The following is a 24,966-nucleotide window of genomic DNA, read 5'->3' as shown; positions in this document are numbered from 1 at the left end:
GGAACATCGTTTATTCCGCCTGGGGTTGGTCATGTCGGCTCCTGAGTCATCCAGTCGCATCCAAGGCTTGCTGAAGAGGCAGAAGGCTATCTTTCCATAGCGTTTAGATTTTATTATTACTCCTAGTCATCGCATTGCTGCCTACGACGTGTCAAGAGACGCGTCAAATAAAACACCCCTATACCCCACATGTTAGAAATGTCAAACCGACAACTGCGCAGTTCATTATTACGGCTGCGTGTCCCAGATTCTCGGTAAGGTTACAGTGGCGCATTCCGCCATTGTCGCAAACGTAGCATGCTGCATCGCGTCGTTTACCAAAAATGTTCAGGGCCCTGAGTTAGTCCGGCTACGGATCGCTTAAAGAATCATGCAAAACTCGCTCAAAGATGTGGCAGCGCTATGGCGAGCCCTGGTCTAAGATACTTAAATTACAACAAGCCGCTATTGGCGCACTGGGCTACCAACAGATGTAAGAACCTGATGAAGACAGCGAAATGAAGACAACCTAATGAATCCAGCTAAGATGAAGTCATGCAAAAGTCCGAAATGAGATGATCAATGATACAGGTCCAAAAGAGTCCCACCATTATTACACAAAGAGCTCAGCTCCCTCGATGTCGTACGTGAAATCCATCACAACAATCTTCTGATCGTGCGAGGTACTATTGGAAAGACAAAACAACGCACATCAGTCACGGTCGATCAAAACTGACAATGCCGAACTGCTTCCTACGGCAGAGGGGCAAAATAAGACATAGGCACGACTTACCTCACGATCTTCCCAACGTCAAACTTCACGTCAAAGATATGGCTTGCGTGGAGGTTCCTGAACTCGCGAATGAGTCGCCCCGCACCTTGGGTCTTGCTCCGCCGGGAGGCGGTGGTGCGAGTTGACGTCGCCGAGCTCGTGCTTGTTCGGCTTTCCCCATCTCCCGTTGGCCAGCCACGCTCCCGTGCATACGCGTTCTCGCCCTCTCGCCATTCCCAGACACGCACGGTGCGGTCGTAGCTTGCGCTGACGATGTAACCAGTGTGTGGGTCGAAGCAAAGAGCGCGGACGAGCATTGTATGACCTGCAAAAGTGTGCAGGCACTCCCCTGTCGAGGCACGCCAAAGTTTGATCGTGCAGTCGTTCGAGCCACTCAGGATAAGGTCATTCTAAAAACATCGATCAGGAAATTACACTAGCGAAGGGCACCGTGACACTCAAGCCTGGATAAGCGTACCTTAAATTCAATGCACGCGAGCCCACGATCGTGGCCTTCGAACACACGGATACGCTCTCCACTCTCGACATCCCATAGAATCATCTTTCCATCACCACTGGCGCTCACTACGTGCGATACGAGGCGTCCTGAGGAGTCGACCTCACTATCCAACCCGGCAATAGCGTTAACTGGACCTTCATGTCCTCGTAGGACGTGAACGAGCTCGAGTGTATCCCGTGAATACACGTGAATTAGGGTATCCTTCGAGCTGTGTTGCAATGGCTATCAGATGCAGAAACCCAGAAGGAAGAGAAGCGACGCCCACCAGCTCACAATCCAACGCTCGTTCATCCGCAAGTCCAGCACGCCCGCCGAGTGGTCCTCTAACACCTGCTTCACCTCAGCACGTATGACATGTGCCGCACCCCCATCACCGGTGTCTTCAGGGGAAGGAGCAGATACCAGTTCCCAGACGCGCACCGTGCAGTCGCTGCTCCCGCTCACCATCAACCCGTGAAACGCGCCTTCCTCTTCGTCGTTGTCGTCATCGCTCTGATCCTCGGCCTCCGCCCTCGAACTCCGCGACAGACGTCGCGTTCTTGCCCGGAGGTCCCAGTCCTTCTCGAACTTGAGGCAGAGCACACTCCCTTGGTGACCCTCGAACGTCGCAAGACACCGGCCGCTGGCGATGCACCACACCTTGATGGTATGATCGCGCGATCCGGTGATGATCCTCCCCGAGTCAAAGTCGAGGCAATACACACTGCCAGCGGCATCATCATCAGTAACGGTACCAACAAAAGATTAATGACAACAATGTCTCAAAGCTAGCGCTCCCCGATGGGCCTCCGTGCGCGGAAAAAAGAAGGGACGACGAAAAAGGTTAAATGAAGAGGCACATACCTGTCGCTGTGGCCCTCAATCCGCGTGACGTGAGGTTCGCCTTCCGGGTCGCGCCACCGCCGCTCGAGCAGTGCCCGCCCACGATAAAGTTTGCGCCAGTCGAGGAGCAGAGAAGGAACGTGGTCTAGCTTCTCTAATCCGTCGAGTGCTTCCATATCTTCGTTGTCGTTGGCGATGTCGACGATACCAGGTCTTCTCGAGTAGTAAATCCCATGCTCTGATTCTGCAAGACTGACAGCATACTCTTGACCCAGGTTGGAGGATCCATCACCTGCGACCAGAGTTGACACGCTTGGGAGGGAGTCCACTGCGAAAGTAGGTGTGGGTCCAGGATAGTCTAGGCCCCATCCCGTGCTTTCCCTTCCGAGCCCAGAACCTGCGTCAACAAGATCCTCGACATACGGGTTGCTCGAAGGGCCCGCAAGCGAGAACTGTGCGTCAACCCACCCCGACGCACGACGGACATCCCAGTCCCAGTCGAAGGCCCACTCTGCATTACGGCGCGATCCCGGACGACCAGAGCGCCCACCTTCAGTTCCGTAGGACAACTCCTCTTCACCATCGCCTTCGACGCCTTCGCTGCTCCAGCACGCGCTTCCCCGAAGCGTATGCAGACTCGCACTGCTATCACCATCCCCTTCCTCATCGACGCCCTCTTCTGTGCCTTCGATCTCGTCCAGCTCCTCATTTGCCTCCTCAAACACCTCATCTTTCTCATCCTCCTCCTGCACCACCACCCCACCATCCCCCTGAGCCTGATACCCTTCACCCTCGTCCCATGCAACACCAGGCGGCCTCATCAATCTCGCCCAATCCTGCACGAGCACCTTCCTCCCTCGTTCCGTGCGGAGGTCCACACGACGGAGGTCCACTCGCCAGCCCCGCGGCCCGTCGGAAGTCTCCGTACGCTCGGGAAGCGCCAGTCCATGGACGCCCTCATCTCGCACGCCCTTGTGACCCGTCGGTCCGGAAGGAGGCATGGGCCCGAGCTCGGGCGGAGGCATGTCGGCGGGTCCCGACCGAGCCTCCCACAAGGAGCGCCAGACGGCGTTATCGTCGGCGAGAATGTACATGCGCCGACATGTATACGACATGGCACGGACGCCGGAGAAGGGGAGAAGGCAGAGAATTTGAAGGAGGAGTTCAGTAGGGAGAGCAGTGAGACCTAGAATAGTGGAAATTAGTCAGTACCCGCACACGCGGGATAGCATAGATCGTTGCAAAGGTCGAGTACGAACCTGACTGAGGCATATTTGAAGACATCCTCGTGCTCCTGCGATGCGACATCGTCGAGGAAATCGCAACACTGTACGCGTCACCTCCTGCATAGTTGCCCCACGCAGACGGAGCGAGCGAGATGAGCTCCCCCTCCTCGCCATCGAGCGGCGCCATCGACGAATAGTCCTTGTCCGACACCAATCCGGACTCAGATCCAGAGTCATCATGGTCTCTCCACTGCCGGGCGTGGGACGAGCCACTAGGAGTACCATCCAGCGTGCGAGCATGTGCCCTGCGCGCGACGAGCTTGCCCTTGCCCTTGCCCTTCGTCCGACTACGAGAGTGTGTCAGGCGCGCCACCGGCGAGGCCACCTGTCCTTGCCCGTGCCGATCTCGCTCTCGTTCGATCTCTCTCTCGCGTTCCTTCCCCTTTCCCCTCTCCTTTTCGCGCTCCTTCTCCTTGCCCTTTGCCACGGTCCGTGCGGTTGGTGAAGAGAACGACTCCCAGAGACGCCCGATCCCGACGCTGCCACTGCGCGAGCGGGTGTGCATGAACTCGGGGCGAGTGGCCAGGCAGCCCCCTGTGTCTGTGTCTGAGCCTGATCCCCCTCTGTTCGAGTTGGCCGACGCAGAGCGGGAAGCGATGGGCGAGCCGAAGCCGTCTTGGGTGTCCGGGTCCATATTGCGGCGGAGTTGGGAGAGGATCTTGCGTGGGGGAGTGCGGAAGAGGCGGCGGGGGTTGGTGTGGCCCTGCAGATGGGAGTGGGGATGGAGGAGATCGCGCTCAGGCGGACTCTCGGGGCGGGAGATCATCGAGAAGTCCATCGTAGGTGCGAGGGAGTGCGTGCGTTCGCGCTCTACCGCAGGAGCTGGGTGCACGCGGATGTTTGGGTGGAAAGGGGTTTGCGTCATCATCGAGGACGGGTCTGGATGATACGATGTGTGGGAGTCATACGTGCGCGTGCGGCTGTGGATGCGGGGGGCGCGATGATGCCGAGGAGCCATTGCGGGACCATGAGAGGAAGAAGGGGGGAGTTCAGGGGATGAGGAGCCTTCACGCATACTAGCGTGAGGGAATTGAGGGTAGTTATCGTAGAGGAAGTTGAACGACCGGGGCACTGGGTCAGCTAGTACGGTCGCATTACGGCTGCTCGACGACGCCGAGTACATGGTGCCGGACGATGTCTCGAAACTGGGTTGGTATCCACCACGAGGCTGGTAGGCAGGTGTCATGTCCGCGGCGGGCTCGAAGTTGAGGTTCAGGGACAGACGCGTGGGCGAGGCGGGGGTATCAGTGGAACTTGCAGCAAAGGGGGTACCGAGAACTGAGGTGAGGAGGTGAGTGAAGCTCTGGGACTCGACGGGTGAGTCGAGCGGGGTATTCGAGCTGCTGGAGGTTGGCGTAGCGTACACGCTAGTACTGGCACTGGAAGTGGGCTGCTCGTCCTCGGAGGAGGGGAAGGGTATATAAGACCTTGAGTTTGCTCGTGACACGCGAGCATCAATGTGGGTTATGGTCGAGCGCCGGCGGCGGTGCGATGCCGTCGTGGTCGCCATCGCCTGCGTTGGCAAGGATGGTGGGCCCCAGTGGTGGGAGGCCGGTGAGGGGCGTTATAACCCACCTCGACCGAAACCACTATAATTGCGTCACACGTGATAGGTCTCACCATAATCTCGCTCACTCAAACCAAGCGTATGACGGTCTGAGACACAAGGGACATGATAAATATGCAGTATAACATGTAAGCTACTACGCTCTACTGGATTGGCACAGGGCCACTCGGTCGGCTGTTCACCATCATTAGAGGCGCGTGCGAGACGATGAGTGCAAAGACAGCCATCCTGCAAACGCAAGTTCACGTTAGCAAACGCCCATCCATAAACTCACTGCCACGCAAAAAATGAAAGGAATGAAGGAGGCGCAGGGCATTCGGAAAGATCACCGAAATGAGACTCATTCCCGGAAAGCACCAGCGTAGCCAGCGAAACCATGTGGGACGCTCATACAAAAAAGAATAACCGGGGCGGACAGGCCTAGAAGCGTGGCTGGTAGAGAGGAAAAGTCAGGTCAGAAGACTCACGCAAGGCTGGCCCAAGGCGTGTTACCGCCCTCCTTTGTCCGCAGTGGGTGCTGGTTGAACACGCCTCCAACCGCGAGAAGCAGCACCGGCCATGCGATAAATCTGAGCGTGTCAAACACGCGTCCCAGTTCGAAGATGGTCCGTCGAGCCAATGGCAATAATCGAGAAAGGAGGGAGAAGGCAGTCGTAGCAATGGACCTGGTCAGTTACCGGTGCATATAGCCTATTGCACGTTCCGCACCTGTTACGCGTCACCAGCACCATTCCAGCCAAGAACATGCCCATTGAGCCCAGCGAGTCTACAGGTCCATTCATTCATTTACGAATCACAGTTTTGATGCATGAAGGAACGTGTTGCGAAGGTTGAGGAGGTGCAAGAAGCGCGCAAGGCGTTTGCGTTAACATGCAAGACGGCGTCCGTTGACACAGGTTATGGAAAAGCTTTAGTGAGCGTTTTTTTTTACGAAAGAGCAGTGTAAAGGACGAACCAGGCGACTCTGCGTGCCATGTCCTAGGCAGTGTGAGCTTCGTCTCAAGAGCAGGGTCCCGTGGATCTGATGAGCTTGACATGGTTATGGGAAAGACAAGTGGTCTTCAAAAGCCGGGGAAGGGTCTTACGGGCGTGACAGGACTGTGATGTCACTTGGTAACTTTGTGTCTGTCAGTCACTCCTCGACCGTCACGCACTCATGACCTCAACGCCATCCCCACACGGTGATGGATTCCGTCCTTGCTTATCGAGTTCTGTTTCGCGGCCCCGGAGACTCTGGTCTCTGTAGAGGTACTCTGCACATCACTCAGTATACTTGAAAGCTTGAAAATCGGCAAACATCAAGTATGGACGTGCTTTGGAGACCAGAGCACGATCACAATGTCAGACCAGCGCTCGAACAAGGTGACATCTACCGACCCGACGTACTCGAAGCCATCGAAGCGAAGATCGATGGGATGAACCAGGAACTCAGGGACCTCAGTCTCAACATACACAGTGTGTTTTTATTTTCTTGCCTTTTGCGTATGATGCGAAGGTTACTCAGGTCATCCCGAGACGCTATACAAAGAAGTGTATGCTTTCCATCGAATCTGTATTTTCCCTCACATTTGACTCGAAATCGGCTGCAGCCACGCACACGACACATACACCGCCTTCATGCGCGCCCGCGGCTTCGCCGTCGCCGACTTCCCCGACATGCCGACCGCGTGGTGCGCGACGTTCTCGCACGGCTCCGGCGGACCCGTCCTCGGCGTCAACTCCGAGATGGACGCGCTCCCGGGGATCGGCCACGCGTGCGGACACAACCTGATCGGCATCGCGGGCGTTGCGGTTGCGTGTGCCGTCAAGGCGGCCATGGAGAAGTTTGATATCAGCGGGGAGGTCGTATTGCTCGGGACACCTGGTGCGTTCGCAAGTTGCGTTATGATGAAGTAAGTTGCTCATGGTCGCGGTCTGACTCATTGTACTCGTATGAATTATAGCTGAGGAAGACTGTTCAGGCAAGGTGAAGCTCCTCGAGATAGGCGCATACAAGGACATGGACGCGTGCCTCATGTGTCACCCCGCGCCCGGCCCGCTCCATTCTATCAGCTTGAGCAGCTCGTTCGCTCTTGTTAGGTACATTGTCGAGTACAGTGGCCACAGGTAGTGCCTTTCATGTTCGTTCCGTGACGGTCTTGCTCACAAATAGCGATAGCGCCCACGCGGCACTGAGCCCATGGGAAGGCCAGAACGCGCTCGACGCCGCCGTTCTGGCATATACTAACATATCAGTCCTTCGCCAACAGCTCAAACCCACGAACCGCGTGCACGGCATCTTCAGCGGACAGAACTGGGCGCCAAACAGTACGCGCACAGTCCCTATCACTATCCGTGTTGATTCTGACTGAGTATATGCGCATATAGTCATCCCTGACAACGCAAGGATGGAATGGATTGTTCGCGCAAAGACGACAGCAGACGCCCGCTCAACTGCGAAGCGCGTCGTGGCATGCTTCGAGTGCGTTTACAGGTCCGAATATACGCGACCAACGACTGACAACGCCTCAGAGCCGCTGCTACCGCGACCGGATGCGAAGTCAAAATCACCGAAGTAGCGTCTGCACATGAGCTGCGACAGAACGCAACGCTTGCTGAGGAGCTGCGAAACGTCGTTCGCAGGCGATATGGCGAGATTGACTACGAGTGGGGCATCCACAGCGCATCGACCGACTTTGGCCATGTGACGTATGGTGCGCGCTATTCACACATCTCCTTCGGTTTGCCCATTTACAAGCGCTGTTCTAGCGATGCCCGCTCTGCATCCTGGCTTCTGTACGTTCTACCCCCGTGAATCTACTCCACCGTGATTAACGATGCATGTATTGGCATTAGCTATCCCTTCGGTTCCTGATGGTGGAAACCACACGCCTGGATTCACCGCAGCTGCTGCCACTGAGGTTGCCCACGATGCGACGCTGGTGGTATCAAAAGCGCTGGCAGCCGTCGGAGCGAGAGTTTTGACTGACGAGGGATTCCTGATGAAGGTGCGAAATATCTTCTGTAAATTGGCAGATCTTGTGGCTGACGACTTTGCTTTAGGCGAAGGCGAGTTTTGAAGAGGATAAGAAGGCGAGGGGCGCACCATTGTAGGTACAGGACATGGATTGATGAGGCTACACCACCAAGTTAACGCTATATAAAGGTGATATAGCACCAAGAAGCATACTCACTCACGGATTATCGATTCGCGCTACAGTGAATGAGCGTTGATTGAAATGATTATTGATCCTGGATCGCGTTCATTGTGATCCATGAACCAATGAGCCTCCCGATGCAGCGACACTAGTGTCCGCGACGGCACACACAAGGTCTGCGGCGCATGTCTTCCGAGCACTTCATTCACAGTAACGGCTAATGTGATGGTCGTGTGTTTGCCTTTTGCTCTCTAAGGCCGTTGCTTAACTCAGTGTTTCCTTATAGTCGAGTTATCCGGCGATGTCCTTGACCTCTGTATTGATTGCCTAAGCAGACAGCCCAATGAAGGCAATGGCACCGCTGCGCCAGCTCAAGCCTCCGCGGGGCGAGCTGGACGAGCTCAGCATCTATGGTTTCCAGCGCGACAATGTGGGAGGAGATGAGAGCGTGTGCAAGCGGCCGTGGTGGCGGAAGATGCTCCACCAGAATGCGACTGCGCCGGACAACTCAACACCGGAAATCCACAGTACCGCCCTTGCACCCCCAATGCAACGTGGCACCCTCAATGCAACATGTGCTGAGTGCGCTCTCCCTGGCATTTTTCTTGAAACTCTGTATCATATATTGACCTATAGGCTTGTATAGATGTGTTTCACCAGCCCACAAAAAATTCTAGCGTGAATAAAAGAGTAAACACACCCTGTTGCATTGGGGGTGCAAGGGCGGTATTTCGATGCCGCCGTCGCGGCCATCTACGCAGTCCTTTGTTCCGCCTTCGCTAACCTTATTTCTTGGAGGGTCAAACAATCCCGAAACCCCTAGTTCCACTGTTATGAACATGGCACGCCAGACGATACCCCGGTGCTCAAACGTCTATCCTGCTCTACTCTATGCACCTTCTAACGAAACTCAATACGAGGAATAGCAGCGACAGGATATACGGATGCACGGTGAACGCAGGGACTCCCAAGGCCACCGCCCTTAGTGCTGACGCCCAACCGGGGACAAGCACATATTACAACGGCCGTTATACCTACGATACACATACGACACTAGTTCCTAGACGCGTTACATTAGCATCCGCCGTAGGGCTACCTCCCTTTTTGACGAAAAGTGAAATAGTAGTTATAATACCGAAACTTATTCTTGGCTTTAATTCTTGAGGATTCCCCTAATTACTCCCATTTTGCTTTCATTTTTTGTAGCTTTTTTATCATCTTCTTTTGGTTCGGATTTCTTCAGGTCATCACATCACCTATACTCAATGGACTATGTAGCGGTCATATTATTGGCTAGGAACGTTCTATTCGTGATAGACTCTTATCAAAGGGATGTCATTCAAGTCTTGCGCGTGAGAGCCGCCTCTGCATCCTTGTATCCCCACTGGCTCATGCGCCGCGTTCTACGGTTGTGTATCTTTCGTCCTACATCGGACTGTCTTAAGTTCCTCAAAAGTGAGTTTTTTGGTGCAATTACACTATTGTTCGTTTACGCATCACTTTCCTAGCGAAACCACGCAAATCGAGCGATAATTACTGGTCTTCCTGTTCGAATTCTGTGTTCGTTATCGCTTGCATCATGACTTGTTGATTCATCGTATAGATTCCGGGTTGTATTTAGGTATATAATCATGTCGTAGCTACTCGGATTATTCACGCGAATGCCCTTCGGGAATCCTCCTCTTGCCCGGGACAAACACGCCGTGCGTCGTCGCGAGCCCCTGCGACCTATAATTTCTACACTTCCAGCTGCGACATACCGACTGGGTCCCAAGATTCCCTTTCCATTTGTTCCATTATTTCATCTTCGGGGCCACAATGTAAGCTATCCATGAATACCACCGTAGACCTACGACGACGGCGCGCATCCAAGGATTCAGTGGCCTTCAATCGCCGAGCCTAACACAGAGACTGAATTAGCGTGATAGTTTCTGAGAGATGGGAATTAGCTGGCAACTTCTCTCACCGGTATGTTATCGTCGTAAGGTGTAGACCAGTCGTAGTATTGTATATCGGCGGTTTTGATACAAAGAAGTAGATGCTTCCTCTCGTTCCATATCCCGGGTGCAACCGAGGTTAAGATATTCCTCGTAGTCTGGACAAGTATCCTTTCAGCGAACACTGATATGCCATCTCCCTTCACCACTGGCCTGTATCGAGGGGGTAACCAGCAAACTCGTCGTGAACCGATGCAGAGCCAACCCCCATCAATCATGATATTAGACCAAGTATGGACATCCGCAAAGGCTGTTGGTGGAAACGAAGAGTCAATGTCTACTGTTAGTTGGGGAGCTGTACTGGTTATCGCATTGCAATCGCTGGATATCCATGACAGTATCGTGTCATTGTAGGGACTTGTGTGAATATCGAGTGTATTTGACGGTACGAAGGGTCCATTGTTGATAGCCTCGACAAGTCTACATCGCCGAAGATTTGGCGAACTGAGTAGTCTGACGCTCGAAAACTGTCGCGGCATATCTTGCGAAGTTATACATAGAAGTTTGCCGAAGGCCTCAACATATTGCCACAGGGTTACTTTATTGTGAGCGTAGGTCAAGACGTCGATTTCGTTCCTGAATCCAGTAAACTTCAGATAAATGTCTATCGGCTGAGCTTGTGTTGGTATAGGGATATGGATGATGAGCGTAAGTTTCATAACACAGCTATCAAGAGAGAAGATGCTGAGAGATCCGGGGCGTGTTATGACAGCGAGGCGGGTCTCGTCTTCTGAAAACGCAGGATTATAGGAGAAGGCTCGAAACAGATTTTCAACCGCTCCCACCAATCGACCGCTTCTCGAGTACCAGATCAAAAGACGTCCTTTAGCGGCCAGGGAGAAGTAAGTGGACTTCGGAGAGAACGTTTGCTGTTTCAACTCCGACTTGATAAGGAGTTTCTCTAGTGCAACATTGAAAACCTGGTGTGTCTCGAGGTCATAGATATGTATGATCCCCGTTTTGTCATCAAAGTGCGAGAGCATGTCCATGTTATATGACACAGAAATTTTCTCAGGAGCCCCAAAGATAGCGCCGGTAAGAATGGTTACTTTCCACCCATTGAGCAACACGGTAGTATGCAAGATGGCCGGCTGGGTTGAATCCAATCCTGCAAGAATTGCCTCCTTCTTGTCTGGGCGACTGCATAGGAGATGAAATGCTTCAAAGGAGCCGACAGTCTGCATGGCGTTGTTATGCGGGGTATTCGGGTGTGGTGTTACTGAGGGGGCATCAAGTAACATAGAAAGGTCGATAATATGAATCTCCTGGCCCCTCCATGCATTGAACGATGAGAGAAAATGCGCATGGCCCGACCACGAGAATCGATGGACCTGTCTGTGACGAGTATAGATATAATCGCCTAATACAGCCCCGACCATAGTCCCGCCATCTCCCAGATAAAAACTTAGGGGCTGTGCGTCTTCCACGACTTGTAACGTGGGATTATTTCGTCCGCCAGAGTCGTGATCGAGAAGTGTTGAAAGAATCGAATTTTCGGGAGACCATTTTAACCCATCTATGTGTAGCAAGGCGTCTCCGGAATAATTGAAACAATGCCAGTAGCCAAAGCCAAACAAGGGTAGTTCCATAGCAAGGTGTCGACATATAGTAAGCGATATGGAGTCGAGGATATCAATCGTCTCGTTTGTAATGATCATGACGAATCCGTCGCGAGACACCGCCAACTGCGTAACTTCTGGGTTGGGGAAGACGAAGCGACCACGCACTTGCCAGATCTCGCTTTCTGCTCTCCGACTGGCAAGATAGATGAGGAGTGATTTTCCTTCAGGTCTGCAATAAAGGGGGACCTGAAGAGTGGTAGGAGATAGTTCGGACTCAATAATACCGGACGCGATCAACGAGTCATCGGGAGCAAGTGCACAATGATCTTGGGAGACAGTGTATGTCCAATGTTGAGTCGAGCTGTATTGTTCTGCGAGTAGCTCTACAACAGAGTTTGTATGCGGATACCACAAGCACAGACGACCATTCCAATAGCGACATGCGAGCATGGATCCATCGTGCGAGAATCTGACTTCAGTTGGGACGAGCATAGGACCAGGGGAGGCAACAAAGGCACCTGTAACGGTGTCCCAGAGCCGTAATTCTGTTTTCGACAGAGTAGCCAATCTACGGCCGTCAGGTGAGATGGTGAATGCCGTGAGCGAGTCATACTTGTGCGTTCGTATAACAGCATCCCATTCGGTATCCAGACCAGAGTCGACAGACATCACAACCTCCAGACAGATTTCTTGATAATGAGTCCGAAGCTGAGTATTGAGCGGACATAGGGGCAAAGCAGACTCGTAAACGTGGAGTGCCGAATCGCGTATAGGCTCAAAGAACTGTAGTAAAAGGCGCCAGCCGTCGTAAAGTAGCTGCAGTGCCACCGTCTGACCATCAAACGCACGCCATCCCTGAACCGAGAGTCAGTGATTTGGAGTACGAGGAAGCCAGCATCTGCTTACCAAGATGACAAGCCGAGCATCAAGGAGACACGCGGCAGCTGGGTGCAGACAGCCCATAATCGACGACGCTTCAAGAAAGAAAAGTAGCTGCTTCTGTAGAAAATAAAGAACGAGGGTTTGGATTTCGACGTCCTGACCGCCCCTTTCAAGGTGATATGCCCAGTAGAGGCACGCATAACGAAGAGCTCCAGAGATTGATGTGTCGCGTCTGCGCTCGAAATCCTCTATCTCTGAGTGTAGCTTCGACGGGTCGCCGAGACCGCATATGTCCTTCTTCAGCTCTCGCTGCATGAGTCGCAAGCACGAGGAGACAAGACGCCGGTGTGACTCGGCAGGATCGACATGATGTTCTCTCGAGCGAGTACTATCCCAAAGGTAATCGCGCAGCGACGTATGATATATCTGAACTGTCGCAGAGGAATCCAGTGATGGGATCTGCATGACCGCTGAAAGGTGTGTGATGCACTTGCGTACGTCTTCAGCGCGCAGCTTACATACGTCGAGTAAGGACAGCGGCTCAGCAAGGGCGATGATGTCGGATAGACATTCGACTGCGGTGCGGCGGGTGTGAAGCTCGCAATCGGAAAGGATATAACGATAGACCGTATCGATGTTTCCCAGATCAAGATCAAGCATAGTGACGTTCCCAGAATAGAGACTGGAGACGACATTGATGGCGCTATTTGGGTCTGATGCATCGCAGACGAGTCTGCTGATTGTTGCGGCGACGATGAACTGGCCCCTTACTTGGCTTAGTAACGCCGCAAGGATGAATTCGGGGGGCCATGGCCAGGTGTGGACGAACTCGATGTCTCGCATCTCGTAGATGTCTCGGAAGGAGTGGCGGAGGAAAATCTCAACATCACGGGATGCGTCGAAGGATTCGATGCGGAGAGGGATGGTAATATTAGATAAGTTGGCGTGTGTCGCAAGAGATTCGAGGCTGGGAAGAGGACGACTAGTGAAGAGGATTGCGGAAATAGGGACGGTAGAATCGCGGACAAGCTCGGCGAACATGCAGACAAGGTCCTTGAGGCGAGCGGCATTGCCTGTCACACCTTCGTCTGCCGCGTCAAAGATCATTGCACGTTTTGTCTTCCACACAAGCTGAAGCTCGCGTAGAGGCGTAGCGACAAGGCTGTCGAACTGCGTGCGACGGGATTTCTCGGGAGAGAGCAGTTCGGGATCGTCTCTAATGGCCTTGACGATGGCCTCCTTAGCACGGTGATGAATGAGACCAACTTGGTAGGCAATAGCGGGAAGGACGTGATCGGCGTTGCTTCTAGAGACGTGTTTCCGCGAAAAGAAGAAGGTCGCCGCAAGCTGGTCCTTGGCACGGAGACGTTCCGCGATGGCGTGAGCAACGCTCGATTTCCCGGAGCCTGGGCCTCCAAAGAGCCAAACATGGCTGGGCTCTTCTTGTGACAATGCATCATCGAGCGTGTTCAGGAGTTCGATGCGTGTGCCCGGTAGGCATTCGGAAAACGGACGACGTTCATTGGAGTCGTACTCGGCCCCTCTGGCCTTCTCGTTGGCTAGTCTTCGCCATATTTCGTCTAGTAGCGTGAGTTGAAGGTGACTGTCATCCAGAGAGTCAAGTAGCGTACCTTTATCAGCCGGATTCATAGTGAGGGTGATTCTTGCTGCAGGGAGTATGGATCAACTCAGAGGTGCGAGGTTGCGACGCGGTGGGGTTACTTGTAGCTTTCGAGGCGCGTACAGCCCAGTACAGCAACTTGCTGTGTGTTGTTACTGCTACTAGTAGTATTATTAGTAGGTACCGCATGAACACGTCGATCCTTGCCTGCTGCTTTGGGATCGAAGGCAGGCAGTCACTGCAAACATCCGAATCCTCCCTTATCACTGTGCGCTATCGGGCGGGAAAGCTAGTGGTTATAGCAACGCATCAGCCGAGGGTATACAGCCAAGTCACCGGGCTAGAAGGATGGTAGAAAGATGGTGCCTCAGTACTCCAAGACGTAGATTGTTGAAAGTTAATACCGATCACGCTGTGCGTCGCGGACGTCTTAGGAGGACTCTAAGAGCTAGCCTAGGCCATAAATCCTGATGCCGCCAGCCTGAGCTTCAGCAATATGCCCTCGTCATCAGGTAAAACTCTTGCAAGCAGAACCAACCAGGGCGGCTGAGAAAACGGCGATGCTCCCCCAGAAGTCCAACATGAAGGTCAAACACTTCCATAGCGGGACAAAGGGAGAGACCGTTTCGCTCTCGCGGGCGTACCCACGGCGGTCAGAACACACGCAGAGGAAGGAGAAGAGAACATCAACACGTTGACCCGCCAAACCTAGATCGATGCCAGTGCTGATTGGAGAGAAACCGAGATGCAGAATTACCGAGTTCGAGCTCGCGGGCCGAGGTTGCACTCCCACCCGCAGTGACTGCAAAGGGGGAACCGGCATTTATTGAGATCACCAAAATAAGCTCATTTGGCCTCGCGGTGCTTCTATGTTCTCAGTCAAAGGCGCGGGGCGATGGGGCCGATGATCATCAGACAATCAGACAGAGATAAGTTTGGCAACAGCAGGAGCAGCAAGAAAGTGTCTTTGCATTTGTACTTTGTAAATTCCGTTATGTAAATCAAGAGGCAGAGAGACAGAGAGAAACGAAAAACGAGCTAGTGGATACACAGGATAAGCAGGGCGGGGTGCGAGAGATTATCGGGCCCGCCTCTGCGCGAATTAGCAGCTCTGTAATCGTAAGGGTAGCATGGGATATGTGGCTGGGTTTGAGAATGGGTTGTTTGTGTCTAAAAGCGTGCAGGGGTATGTGCGCGTCTGCGCGGGAATATGGGGGAAATGGACAAGAGGAAAGAGCAGGATGAGCTAGCAAGGGATACAAGCGGTAGTGGTGGTGAAATCATGCGACAATGAAGAGATGGGGGGAATTAGTCGAGTAGTAAGGCGTAGGTTGGGATGAGGATGGAAGATGGAATGGGATGAGATGAGATGAGAGAGACTTCTTAGTATGCATACGTGCCGTCCGTCCGTTTCCATTCTGTTCGTCAGAGAGCAATCGTTTTGACCGGTCCGCGCGCTGCGCGCCCAGGGTATATCACCATCAATGCAGGCAATGCAGGCAATCCGTGCGTTCACTGTGCGCCGGCGGCGAGGTTGAGCGCGCCGAGGACGACCTCCCATGAGAGGTCGAGCGTGTCCCAGAACTCGGGGTCGTGCACGCCGAGCGCGACCGCGTTGCGCCAGACTGCAGCGATGCCCTGCGCGACGGCGGGCAGCTGCGCGGGGCGGACGTGGCGCACAAGGTGGTCCGAGAGCGTGTGCAGCGCAGGACCGGACGCGAGCGTGCCGCGAATGGCACCAGGCGTGCTGAGCGTGCTCACGAAAGCACTCGGCACCGAAGGCAGCAGTGCGGCGAGGAGCGAACGCGTCGAGTGCGTGTAGAGGAAGGAATGCAGCGGCGCGAATGCGGCGGGCGAGGGCACGGTGAGGGGCAGAACGGGTAGGGTAACCGAGGTGCCTTGAGGCGTCGCGGGTGCAGTCGCGGGGAGACGTGGCAGGCCGGAGCAGTTGGCTGCGAGGACGAGGGCGTGCGTGAGGAGCAGCGTCGCGTCGCCGGCCGACTTGGGCGCGGAGAGTGCAAGGACGTGGGTGGGGTAGCAGGCTTGGGGGCCTACAGCGCGCACGGGGATCGTCACGGCCGGCGTGGACTGGATCTGAGTGCGAGACATGGTCGAGGGGAGATGGTGGGTCTGGAGCGAGTTGATGCCGGTGATCATGCTGAAATGAAAGAACGCGTTCATTAATTAGAGAGGCAGATTCGACTGGCACGTTTGCGAGCTCGGGGGCGAGCGGGACGATGTTTGAGTGGTGGACCTCAGCGTACTGGGGGCGCTGGAGGGTGCGGGGGAGTGCGACCGAGCTGGGCTGCTGTGTGGGGAAGGAGGCCATGTTGTTGTTAGAGTCCTGGACCTCCCAGATGGCTTTTGTGCTGGTCGGGTGTGCGGGGTGTACCTGGAACATGATGACGAAAGAGGAGGATTGTGGGTGTGAATACAAGGGTTGGTGCTTCTCTGACGCTAGGTGATGGATGTCGTTGTTGTACGATGATAGAACTGGAGTCGTTGCTGGTGTTGGGAGGTTGACCGCCCTCTGGGTCTCTTTATACAGCTTTGTCTGACAAGGTGCGCTTTCATTCTCCTTTGGGCTTCCGTTTGTTATCCAGTATGGCAGCTTCCAAATCCGGAACAACTTTCATCCACGTGCTCCCTCCCCCGCACCGTCCTGCGTCGCGACCTTGTAAACCTCGACAGTCCAAGTCCCGCCAGAACGCTGCTTCCGCTTGTTCTTAATCCGGCCCTCGACGCTCGTCCCCGCCACGCAGGCGACCGTTGCCATGCACCGACCTATTTCCACGTCATCCCGCCTCCTTTCTCGGTCGGCCTTTGTTCTGCCAAGTGCTCTTTCCGGGTCGATCTTTGTCCATCTTCGTATGGCTTCTTTTCGCCCGTTCCGCGCCGGCGGCCCCGCCATCGAGCCCAGCTTTGTGCCTCCGAGGGCCCAATCTAACTCTGTCTCACAGAAAAAAACATGCGTTGGCTATCGCGCCATACCGGCCTCGTGTCTGTCAGACCTCCTAGACGCCCGTCAGCGCTCAGCCACAGGCTCCGCATCGCTGCGCGGTAAATGAACTCTAACCAAAGATCCACTCACCCGTAGGCTACAGCCTTTGGAAGGTTTTTGGCGTCCGAGAGGCTGCACCTGGCGTAAAATTTCAAGGTTCAGCACTCCGGAGCCTGAAAGACTTCACTTCCGAACCCGTGAGTATCGCTTGCGCCTCCCACCGAAAAGTCTATCTTTCGCATCACGTGTAACGCCATGAACAACTCACATTCGTTATCGCAGGATCTCGCAGAATCCCGATCCCAACATAGAACAAGTCGTCGACGGTCCTCGGGCCCAGTCTTCTTCGATGGCATCACCGAGACTGGCGTGTGCAGTCATAAAACCATGTTCGGTCCATGTTGTACTGCCCGGCCCCAAGGTTTCCTCTTGCGCGGAGAGCCCCAGGTGACGTGCCCGCTGCTGCCCATATATCGTCGGCCGGTGGCACGTTGCAGCACGCCGAGCGTATGGAGCCTCTGCATCTGGCAGCTGGGTACCGAGGCAGCGCGCCAGGCGATCGGACCACGGCCTGACGCAGCCTGTCACGTCCCGGCGAGCTTCTATCGCCGAATGAGGCTCAAGGGACTCACTGGTGGGACGGTGGGACCTGGTGGGACCCGGCTGATTCCCTCCCCTGACCGTCGTCAGTTGTCGCCTTCTTGCCAACTCTGCGAGCGCTCGTACCTGATTACTCCTCATCTGCGCACCACGCGTCTGGCCGCTTATGGACAGGCGTTTGTTCGAGCCCGGTATGTTGACGCTTGTCTGTACTGTTAGCGACTCTGATCGGGTCGTCAGACCAATAGGGTTTTGAGCTCCTGCTGCTCCGAAAGGTCCTCCTTGTAGGCCAGCATTGGAGCATCCGACTCCTGTCGGGAGCGTTACCTGGCCATGAGGGTCAAACGAGCCCACAACAACCACAGGAATGCCAGGGAATGCCCCACCTTTACTCAAACGGCCAGCAATCGGAGCCATCTGCTACTCTGATATCAGAATTCCGTGCAGCGAGCTCGAGGTTTTCTCGGGTCCAGGCCAAGCTGAAGGTCAGACGCATGAAATAGGGGCTTTTCCCGATAAAGAAGAGGCCCAAAGATAGGCTGCGGACCGATTTCTTCTTTGCGTCCTCTTCCATCTCCCGCAGAAAAAAATGGCCTCACTCACCGCCCGATCGATTTCATAGTCCTCGCGTCGGACCCATCCAGCCCGCTCTATCTTCAGCTGTATCACCACCGGACGCGACACGCGCCGCCCTTCCAGACGTTCCGCAGACATTCACGAAGCGTCTCGTTCTCATGGACGGATCCAAGCCAACAGTTGCCACAGTCTCCGGCCCCACCTCCTTCTGCCGAGCAGCGGCAGAAACCGTTTTAGGTGATCCGTCTTCAATCAAACTTAGACTCAAAGTTAGCATTGGGCCCGTTCCGGATGCGAGCTCCCTAGCCTTTACCTTGGGATTGGGCTTGGACTTCGCCTTCTCCCCACTCCTGAAGCTACAGCGCACGCCCTACGGCGGACGCTCGCTCTTCGCCGCGCAGGCGATCCCGGCGGGTACACTGTTGCACGTCTGTGCGGCGCCGCATGCGCATGTGGTCTATCGTGCGTTCCGCAAGGAGGTGTGTGCGCGGTGTTTTGCGTATGCTGTCGGGACGACCGTGTCCAGTGGCGGAGGGGAGGAGAAGAAGAAGAGGTGGGCGTGGAGTGTGCGCTGGGATGGACAGGTGGATCAAGGCGCGGGACAGCCTCGGATCGACTCACGTGTCAAGAATGGGAGGCGAGTGGGGGGACAAGAGCAGGTGCAGGAGAAGATCGGGAAACAGACGCAGGCGCAGAAGCGAGTTCAAGCTGGATTCGGGGCTGGAGCACCGTATTTCTGCGGTGAGGCTTGTCGGGACGCGTGGATTGTGGAAGACGATGGATATGGACCTGCGCTCGCGGAGGCGGTGGCTGCAGTCGAACGTGCCGACGCTGCAGCGCGCGCTGCCCAGGCGAAAGGGAAGGGCTGGACATCAAACAATGGTAGAAGCGGGAAGCAAGCTGAGGTGGTCGCACAAATAGAGCAGATCCTCGCAGACGAGGCACCAGAGGAACATGAAGAACAGCTGGGAATCACCAAGAACGGGACGCGACCGGAGATGGCGAAGGAGCAGCTAGATAGAGCTTGGGGACGCGTCGAAGCATGGACAAAGGCAAAATACGGTCGAAGCGGTCCACCTCTCCCGTTTGCATTGGACGAAGGAGAGCTCGACATTGCTCGGTTCGCCGTCAGCGCCATTGTCCGCAGACATCAAGAAGCCGATCGTCCCTCCCCCAACAAAGCAAGCTTCGCCGCAAGCTCGCTGCCTGCCCAAGACCCAAACTCCCCCATCGCCATCATCCTCCCCACTATCGCGGACGTCCCCGCAGCATTGGCGGTGATACCCCCCTCGCAGCTTGCCAAAGCTCCATTCGCCGAGCCGGAGCTCGCAATTTCGAGGCTTCTGAGCCTGCAGGACAGCGAGCTTGCGAACGTCCGGATGCGCCCGTATCTCCTGCGCGCGCACCTGCGTGTGTGCGCGTTTCTGGGTGCTGCTTTGCCGCCGCCGCTGCGTGCACACGTGGGCGTCGTGAGGCAGCTCCTTGCGCGCGAGACAGGAAACGCGTTCGGGATCTGGGAAGGCGACCAGCTACCTGAAGGGAGGATTAGTATAGGTGACTCGGAGAAGGAGGCAGAGGACACGAGAGACATGCGGGAACGCGAGATGTTTGGGTGGGGGGTGTGGGTGAGCGCAAGCCTGTTCAATCACTGTGAGTTGCTTATTAGTATATGCGCTTTGCGCTCGGAGTGTTGGCCTTTTTTTGCTGATCTGGGCTTGAATGTTCTCGTGGATCTAGCGTGCGCGCCCAACGTGCGCAAGAAGCGGTCTGGGCGTTCGTTGGAGTTCTTCACGTTGCGAGATGTGAAGGAGGGCGAGGAGCTGCGTATTTCGTACGCCAGTACGGATAAGCCCGTTGGAGAAAGACGGGAGGCGCTACGGACGAGCTGGTTCTTCGACTGCATGTGCTCGCGATGTGTGCGAGAGAGTAGCTGAGGGTGAGGGTGAGGGTTTGGTCGTGGTTATACGTTTTGCTGTGGCGACATGGGTTTTATTGTCTTGGGTTTATTTGGTTGCTTTGTTTTGGTCTCAGTGTCGTACATCTTTGGATAGCTGGGTAGAATAGAGGGTTCACCATCATCATCATATTCTTAGGCCGCGGTCAAGTCGCGCACATACGGATCTACTTGCGAAGCGAATCCGATCTCAAGCACATATAGTCAACGCCTGCGTCAAATGGCCCGACTCGGAGGTCGGGGAAGTCCGCGGCGGCGGTTTTAAAAAGGAAGGTGAAGTGGTTGGAGGCATCGCACTTCCTTTCAGTGCGCCGCCACACCTCCTCCTCCTGCATCGTTGATCTCAACAGCTGGTTGTTCGGATGCTTGCAGATGCATTCTTCGATCTGGTCACCGGGATCCTGAGCCGCAATGCTACGCTGATCTCCTGTTCAGATACAGCAGCACAAATTCCAAGAACTAGCTGATTGGCACAGACTGCGAATCCATTCTTCGCTTCTCATTCTCCGGACCCAGCTTCCCTAGGCGCCATGGCTCATCACTACGGAGGGATCGGAAGAATAGCACGATTCCGTCGGCCTTGTCGTGGGCCTCGTCCTTGGAGCATATCAACTTGTCTGCCCACCTGACACTTATACTATGGACTGACAGGCATCACCTCTTTCTTCTCCCCCTGTCACTATGCGCGACACTCACCGGACGCCGCCAACCTCCACCTCTGGCGAACCAGCTGGGAAACCTCCGATGTCTCCTCTTCCGACGTTCGACACATTACGCGCGCTCCACAACATCATTGGCGAGGCTCTCGATGACATTGAGCGTGTTTTTGCCTCTGCGGGTAGCACACATTCGAGACTGTCTGCTTCCAAGTCGCATACATGGACATTCTGCCCTTCCGTCGACTATCCCTCACCGAACTCGGCCTTTGCGCCGTCGTCCGAAGCTGAGAAACTAGCAAGAGATCCGGTGGCTGCAGCCGCCTCATTGCGCATCATATCTGCTGTAGGCGAGTTTGAGGGGATACTGCGGCCTCCATTTCTAGCGCTATCGATCGCAAGTATGAGCGTGAGTTGATTAGTCCATTGTCGGTTACGATAAGAATTTCTGATGCTTAATCGACATTACTCGTAGTATAACCTTCCAGCTTGTCTACGACTGGTAGAACACGCACACATCGTCGAGATTTTGCGCGAAAACGAAGCGCCACGGGCAGACGTAGTGGGGATGCATGCGGACGAGATTTCACGGATAATAAGGGGCTACTGTGGAGAGGAGAAGTTCTGCGACGGTGCACAGCTAGGTGCGTGGATGAGTAACAGCTGTGATTCATTGACTTTGCTGAGGAAATACTCTGCCATTAAGCCCATTTCCTCCGTCTGCTATGCACACATCATATTCTGCGGGAAACTGCTCCTAATGTGTTCGCGAACACGCGAATATCGAGTACTATGGACACCGGAAAGACTGTCAAGTCGTGTTTTGAAGCGTGGGTCATCCCATTGACTCTCTTTGCCTTTTATCTGAATCATTCTCGTTTGATTAGTCCACGAGATAAATACGATGGAACGGATGGTACAGCTGCGTTCGTCGGGCTATGGTACGCTGTTATGTCGCAGAACTCCACTGAAATCAAGCAATTAACGTGTTTCGTATCGTTACAGTACCGACGAACTATTCAAAGCGGCCGCATACCTCACCGAGGGCGTCACCAGCGGCTGCTCGCCCGATCCATCAAACACGAAGAAGTCAGCGTTCAACGTCGCACTGCAAACACATTCGCCGTATTTCGAGTGGCTGGAGGCTGGCGGCCTTGATATCACGGGCGGAGACGGATGCGGTGCAAGTGCAGGCGTGCGGGACGCAGCGAATGATCGTGCGTCGTTCCATACGGGCACTGGCTCTGCCAAGGATGTCACTTCGTATCGCCTTGATCGTTTCTCGCGCGGTATGACGGGGACGAGCGGATGGGAGGCGCCTGGGGCGATCCTGAATGGTGAGCTGAGTTTCTGAATCATCATGCGCAATAGGCAATTGACTGTGGCATATCATCGAAAGCACTCGACTGGGCGGCGTTGCCGAGCGGAAGCACCATTGTTGACGTAGGAGGTGGAATAGGAAGTACGGTGATGGTGCTGGCGGAGGCCCTAGAGACGAACGAAGGCAATGGTCACGCTACCAGTTCAAGTCGCGTATCACGGCGAAATCTCCGCTATATTGTACAAGATCGGCCAGTCGTTGTGGCTCTCGGACGGGAGTCGTGGCAAGCCCGCCATCCGGCGCTGATTGAGGATGGGACCGTCAGGCTACAAGGTCTGTTGCGTTCTAGGTGTGCCCCTAAGACCATCCTAACCATCGTTAAACAGAACACGACTTCTTCAAGCCGCAGCCTGTTCAAGCGCCTGCCGTATTCGTCCTGCGCGTCGTTCTCCATGACTGGGAAGACAACGATGCGGCCAAGATCCTTCGACGGCTGAGATCAGCCGCAGGCCGAGATACGAAGCTCATTATCGCTGAAAATGTCTTGCCGCTGGCGTGTGCGGACGACCTCACTGTAAACCACCCAGACCAAGAGGGATATAATGCGGGCGAAAATACGGAGTGGACTCTGCAGCGTGTGCTGGAGAGCATCGAGGGCGCTCCTCGTTCGCTAGCGCCGCCACCTTTGCTTCCGAATCTGGGTAGGGCGAGCGTGAATACGTATTGGATGGACCTGACTGTGAGCTTTCTCCATGGATTTAGAGGTGGCTGGATGCTGATTGCGTGCAGATGTACAATATGTTCAGGAGCAAGGAGCGCACGCTTCGCGAGCTCTGCGAGTTGGCGCTATCGGCAGGATGGAGGGCAGTGAGACTTGTGCGTTCCGAAGGGTGGCTATTCGGGCATCTTATTTGCGAGCCCGTCGATGTGCCGGAAGGACTCGAAGATCATTCGTACTCAACGTCTGCGGAGACATCGGCTGGAGACATGACTGACAATCAGACCTCTCCAGCGACGACAGACGTTACCGACATGAATGAAGCAAAGTTCGGTGTACTCCTCGAGCCACCGCTTCTGACAGAGCCTATGACCCGTAGTCGGCGGTGCTCATCATCTACCGGCACGTTCTCCTTTGTGCACCTCAATAGACCTACTCCTAATTCATCTGGGACTATGCTCTGCTCGCATGTCTCCCTCGCGTCTCTTACAGACCTTCGCTTCCAATCCCAGACGCAAGCGCATGTGGTGGCCACTGAGCCCGAGTCACCAGGGTCCGGGAAATTCAGAAGCCTACGCAGGCTCGGCCGGCAGCGCATGCGCACCTGCAGCACGGAAAACATGTCCACGCCTCCGTCGTCGCCCCTTCAGCACCAGAGCCCGTGGTGGAGGCGCGTGTTTACACATTCGCCGACGCAGACGAGTCCGTGTTCGCCGCCGGGACTAGGCGGATGCGAAGGCGCGTATGCGCCCATGGTCGTTGCTGGGGAGGAGGATGATATGCCTCGGTTGATCGAGGATGAGGATTACGGCGAAGAAGGGCACGAATTCGGTTCGTCGAATGGGAGGGCCGCTAGCACGCAGGCTGGGGTTCCGTCGGGCCGCGAACAGCGTGCGGCGTCGCGCAGACCGAGCATCGCGCATCTGAAGCGGCGCCTGAACTTCGCGCTACAAATCAGCACTGGGAGAGAGACGAGCAAGAAGCGGAGTACGGAGGACGTCGGGGGCGACGGTGGTAGATGCCAGAGACTTCCTAAGTGTTCTGCGTCGCCAGTGGGGCTAGTGCCGCCCTCGCCTGTGCTCGAGCTAGAGCGCATGCCAAGTCTCGAAGAGCTGGGTGGTGGAGAGCTGAATAGGACACTGCGAGCTCCTTGTCTGAGCGTGGATCCGGTGAGGTGGCATGGGCCTGCGCGGAGGAAGAGTTTGCCGTCGCTTTGGATGAAGCCGGAGATAGGGGTCCAGGAGGTTGAGGAGGTTCAATAGGTCCTAGTGGCCGTCGTGCGGCGGGGTAATTGCGGATTTTGCAAAGGAGATGCGCCGCTGGGCCTCGGTCCATAATAGTTTGAGCTAATTAATACATACATACCTAATGTGCTTGTTTCTCGTTGGCCTTTTGCTAGTCAAAGACAATCGAAGTTTGGAAATTGATGCATTCGCGAGTGCAGAATGATTTTCCCTTGAGAGGCGCCAGAAGTAGCACTTATGAAGGAGAAGATATTGACAAAGGACGAACGCGAGTATAGCTGATGGAGTCTATAAGAGCGCGAACTCACCGGGCTGTTAGTGTTGAAGGTTGAGTGAGTAGCTTGGTAGCTGGTAGGCTGACGATGGTAGTCGTTCGGTGGAGAGAGAAGACTTAGATGATATTCATGGTAGCGACTGTATATATATGACAGGAGCGTGTGAAGTCACTACCGTATTCGTAACTACTATGCAGTCCAAGTCCCACGGTAATGTAGGACGGCTACGTAAGCAATGAACGTGGCCCTATGCGATGAACGCGGAGCCACACGAACGCGTAAGCGCTTAAGGTACCGCTAGGATACTAAGCGCCTGAATAGACGTATGAAGGCGGTGTTTACTTGTAGACCTCGTAGAGGAACATCGCCGTACAGGAGGCTTCTGGATGAACCAATAAAGCCGTAAAGGGTCGAATACTAGACGTAAATCTGACACCCCCCTGAATCGTATTCGCTTTACTGCTTGAGCAATGGTG

The 24,966-nt window shown here is 54.9% G+C and overlaps 8 protein-coding genes across 8 annotated transcripts; 4 read left to right on the top strand and 4 right to left on the bottom strand.

Annotated features, from left to right (window-relative positions):
• Window positions 1–768: 768 nt before the first annotated feature.
• On the bottom strand, window positions 769–1,718 carry CONPUDRAFT_90932 (WD40 repeat-like protein; the record flags this gene model as incomplete). The annotated part of the gene is made up of 3 exons (XM_007771760.1): window positions 769–1,161; window positions 1,230–1,479; window positions 1,537–1,718. The coding sequence occupies 3 exons, from the start codon at window positions 1,716–1,718 to the stop codon at window positions 769–771; spliced, it is 825 nt and encodes a 274-aa protein (XP_007769950.1).
• A 3,317-nt stretch (window positions 1,719–5,035) lies between these two features.
• Window positions 5,036–5,983, bottom strand: CONPUDRAFT_125895 (uncharacterized protein; the record flags this gene model as incomplete). Its single annotated transcript, XM_007771759.1, has 4 exons — window positions 5,036–5,174; window positions 5,414–5,515; window positions 5,655–5,712; window positions 5,902–5,983. 4 exons carry the CDS (start codon window positions 5,981–5,983, stop codon window positions 5,090–5,092), a joined length of 327 nt encoding a protein of 108 aa, XP_007769949.1. The 3' UTR covers window positions 5,036–5,089.
• Window positions 5,984–6,250: 267 nt separating this feature from the next.
• On the top strand, window positions 6,251–8,039 carry CONPUDRAFT_154956 (uncharacterized protein; the record flags this gene model as incomplete). Its single annotated transcript, XM_007771758.1, has 10 exons — window positions 6,251–6,401; window positions 6,451–6,478; window positions 6,536–6,810; window positions 6,890–7,052; window positions 7,105–7,253; window positions 7,314–7,407; window positions 7,458–7,639; window positions 7,695–7,721; window positions 7,782–7,933; window positions 7,989–8,039. 10 exons carry the CDS (start codon window positions 6,251–6,253, stop codon window positions 8,037–8,039), a joined length of 1,272 nt encoding a protein of 423 aa, XP_007769948.1.
• Window positions 8,040–8,435: 396 nt separating this feature from the next.
• On the top strand, window positions 8,436–8,729 carry CONPUDRAFT_154955 (uncharacterized protein; the record flags this gene model as incomplete). Its single annotated transcript, XM_007771757.1, has 2 exons — window positions 8,436–8,665; window positions 8,720–8,729. The coding sequence occupies 2 exons, from the start codon at window positions 8,436–8,438 to the stop codon at window positions 8,727–8,729; spliced, it is 240 nt and encodes a 79-aa protein (XP_007769947.1).
• Window positions 8,730–10,851: 2,122 nt separating this feature from the next.
• On the bottom strand, window positions 10,852–14,486 carry CONPUDRAFT_166308 (uncharacterized protein; the record flags this gene model as incomplete). The annotated part of the gene is made up of 5 exons (XM_007771756.1): window positions 14,353–14,486; window positions 14,156–14,306; window positions 12,549–14,104; window positions 10,966–12,497; window positions 10,852–10,903 (listed from the first exon to the last, which is right to left on the bottom strand). Exons 2-5 carry the CDS (start codon window positions 14,172–14,174, stop codon window positions 10,852–10,854), a joined length of 3,159 nt encoding a protein of 1,052 aa, XP_007769946.1. The 5' UTR covers window positions 14,175–14,306; window positions 14,353–14,486.
• An 802-nt stretch (window positions 14,487–15,288) lies between these two features.
• Window positions 15,289–17,288, bottom strand: CONPUDRAFT_82948 (uncharacterized protein). The gene is made up of 2 exons (XM_007771755.1): window positions 17,237–17,288; window positions 15,289–17,159 (listed from the first exon to the last, which is right to left on the bottom strand). The coding sequence occupies exon 2, from the start codon at window positions 16,300–16,302 to the stop codon at window positions 15,658–15,660; it is 645 nt and encodes a 214-aa protein (XP_007769945.1). The 5' UTR covers window positions 16,303–17,159; window positions 17,237–17,288; the 3' UTR covers window positions 15,289–15,657.
• A 1,061-nt stretch (window positions 17,289–18,349) lies between these two features.
• On the top strand, window positions 18,350–20,440 carry CONPUDRAFT_125886 (SET domain-containing protein). The gene is made up of 5 exons (XM_007771754.1): window positions 18,350–18,828; window positions 19,006–19,089; window positions 19,228–19,486; window positions 19,628–19,972; window positions 20,060–20,440. Exons 1-5 carry the CDS (start codon window positions 18,481–18,483, stop codon window positions 20,254–20,256), a joined length of 1,233 nt encoding a protein of 410 aa, XP_007769944.1. The 5' UTR covers window positions 18,350–18,480; the 3' UTR covers window positions 20,257–20,440.
• Window positions 20,441–20,957: 517 nt separating this feature from the next.
• Window positions 20,958–24,233, top strand: CONPUDRAFT_166305 (uncharacterized protein; the record flags this gene model as incomplete). The annotated part of the gene is made up of 8 exons (XM_007771753.1): window positions 20,958–21,341; window positions 21,408–21,576; window positions 21,639–21,762; window positions 21,820–21,873; window positions 21,938–22,269; window positions 22,332–22,586; window positions 22,640–22,992; window positions 23,043–24,233. 8 exons carry the CDS (start codon window positions 20,958–20,960, stop codon window positions 24,231–24,233), a joined length of 2,862 nt encoding a protein of 953 aa, XP_007769943.1.
• Between the last annotated feature and the right edge of the window lie 733 nt (window positions 24,234–24,966).

The sequence above is a fragment of the Coniophora puteana genome, assembly GCF_000271625.1.
Source record: "Coniophora puteana RWD-64-598 SS2 unplaced genomic scaffold CONPUscaffold_8, whole genome shotgun sequence".
In the NCBI taxonomy this organism is placed as follows: domain Eukaryota; kingdom Fungi; phylum Basidiomycota; class Agaricomycetes; order Boletales; family Coniophoraceae; genus Coniophora; species Coniophora puteana.
The sequence above is the reverse complement of the archived record's forward strand: the minus strand, read 5'-3'. Positions and strand labels throughout refer to the sequence as shown.

What these genes read in the sequence shown, in the direction of transcription:
- CONPUDRAFT_82948 (XM_007771755.1), bottom strand. Translation starts at nt 16,302, where the DNA reads ATGATCACCGGCATCAACTCGCTCCAGACCCACCATCTCCCCTCGACC.
- CONPUDRAFT_125886 (XM_007771754.1), top strand. Translation starts at nt 18,481, where the DNA reads ATGGACGGATCCAAGCCAACAGTTGCCACAGTCTCCGGCCCCACCTCC. An exon ending in CGCGGTGTTTTGCGTATGCT is followed by an intron (nt 18,829 to 19,005) that starts GTCGGGACGACC and finishes ATCGGGAAACAG; the next exon opens with ACGCAGGCGCAGAAGCGAGT. An exon ending in CTTGTCGGGACGCGTGGATT is followed by an intron (nt 19,090 to 19,227) that starts GTGGAAGACGAT and finishes AAGCAAGCTGAG; the next exon opens with GTGGTCGCACAAATAGAGCA.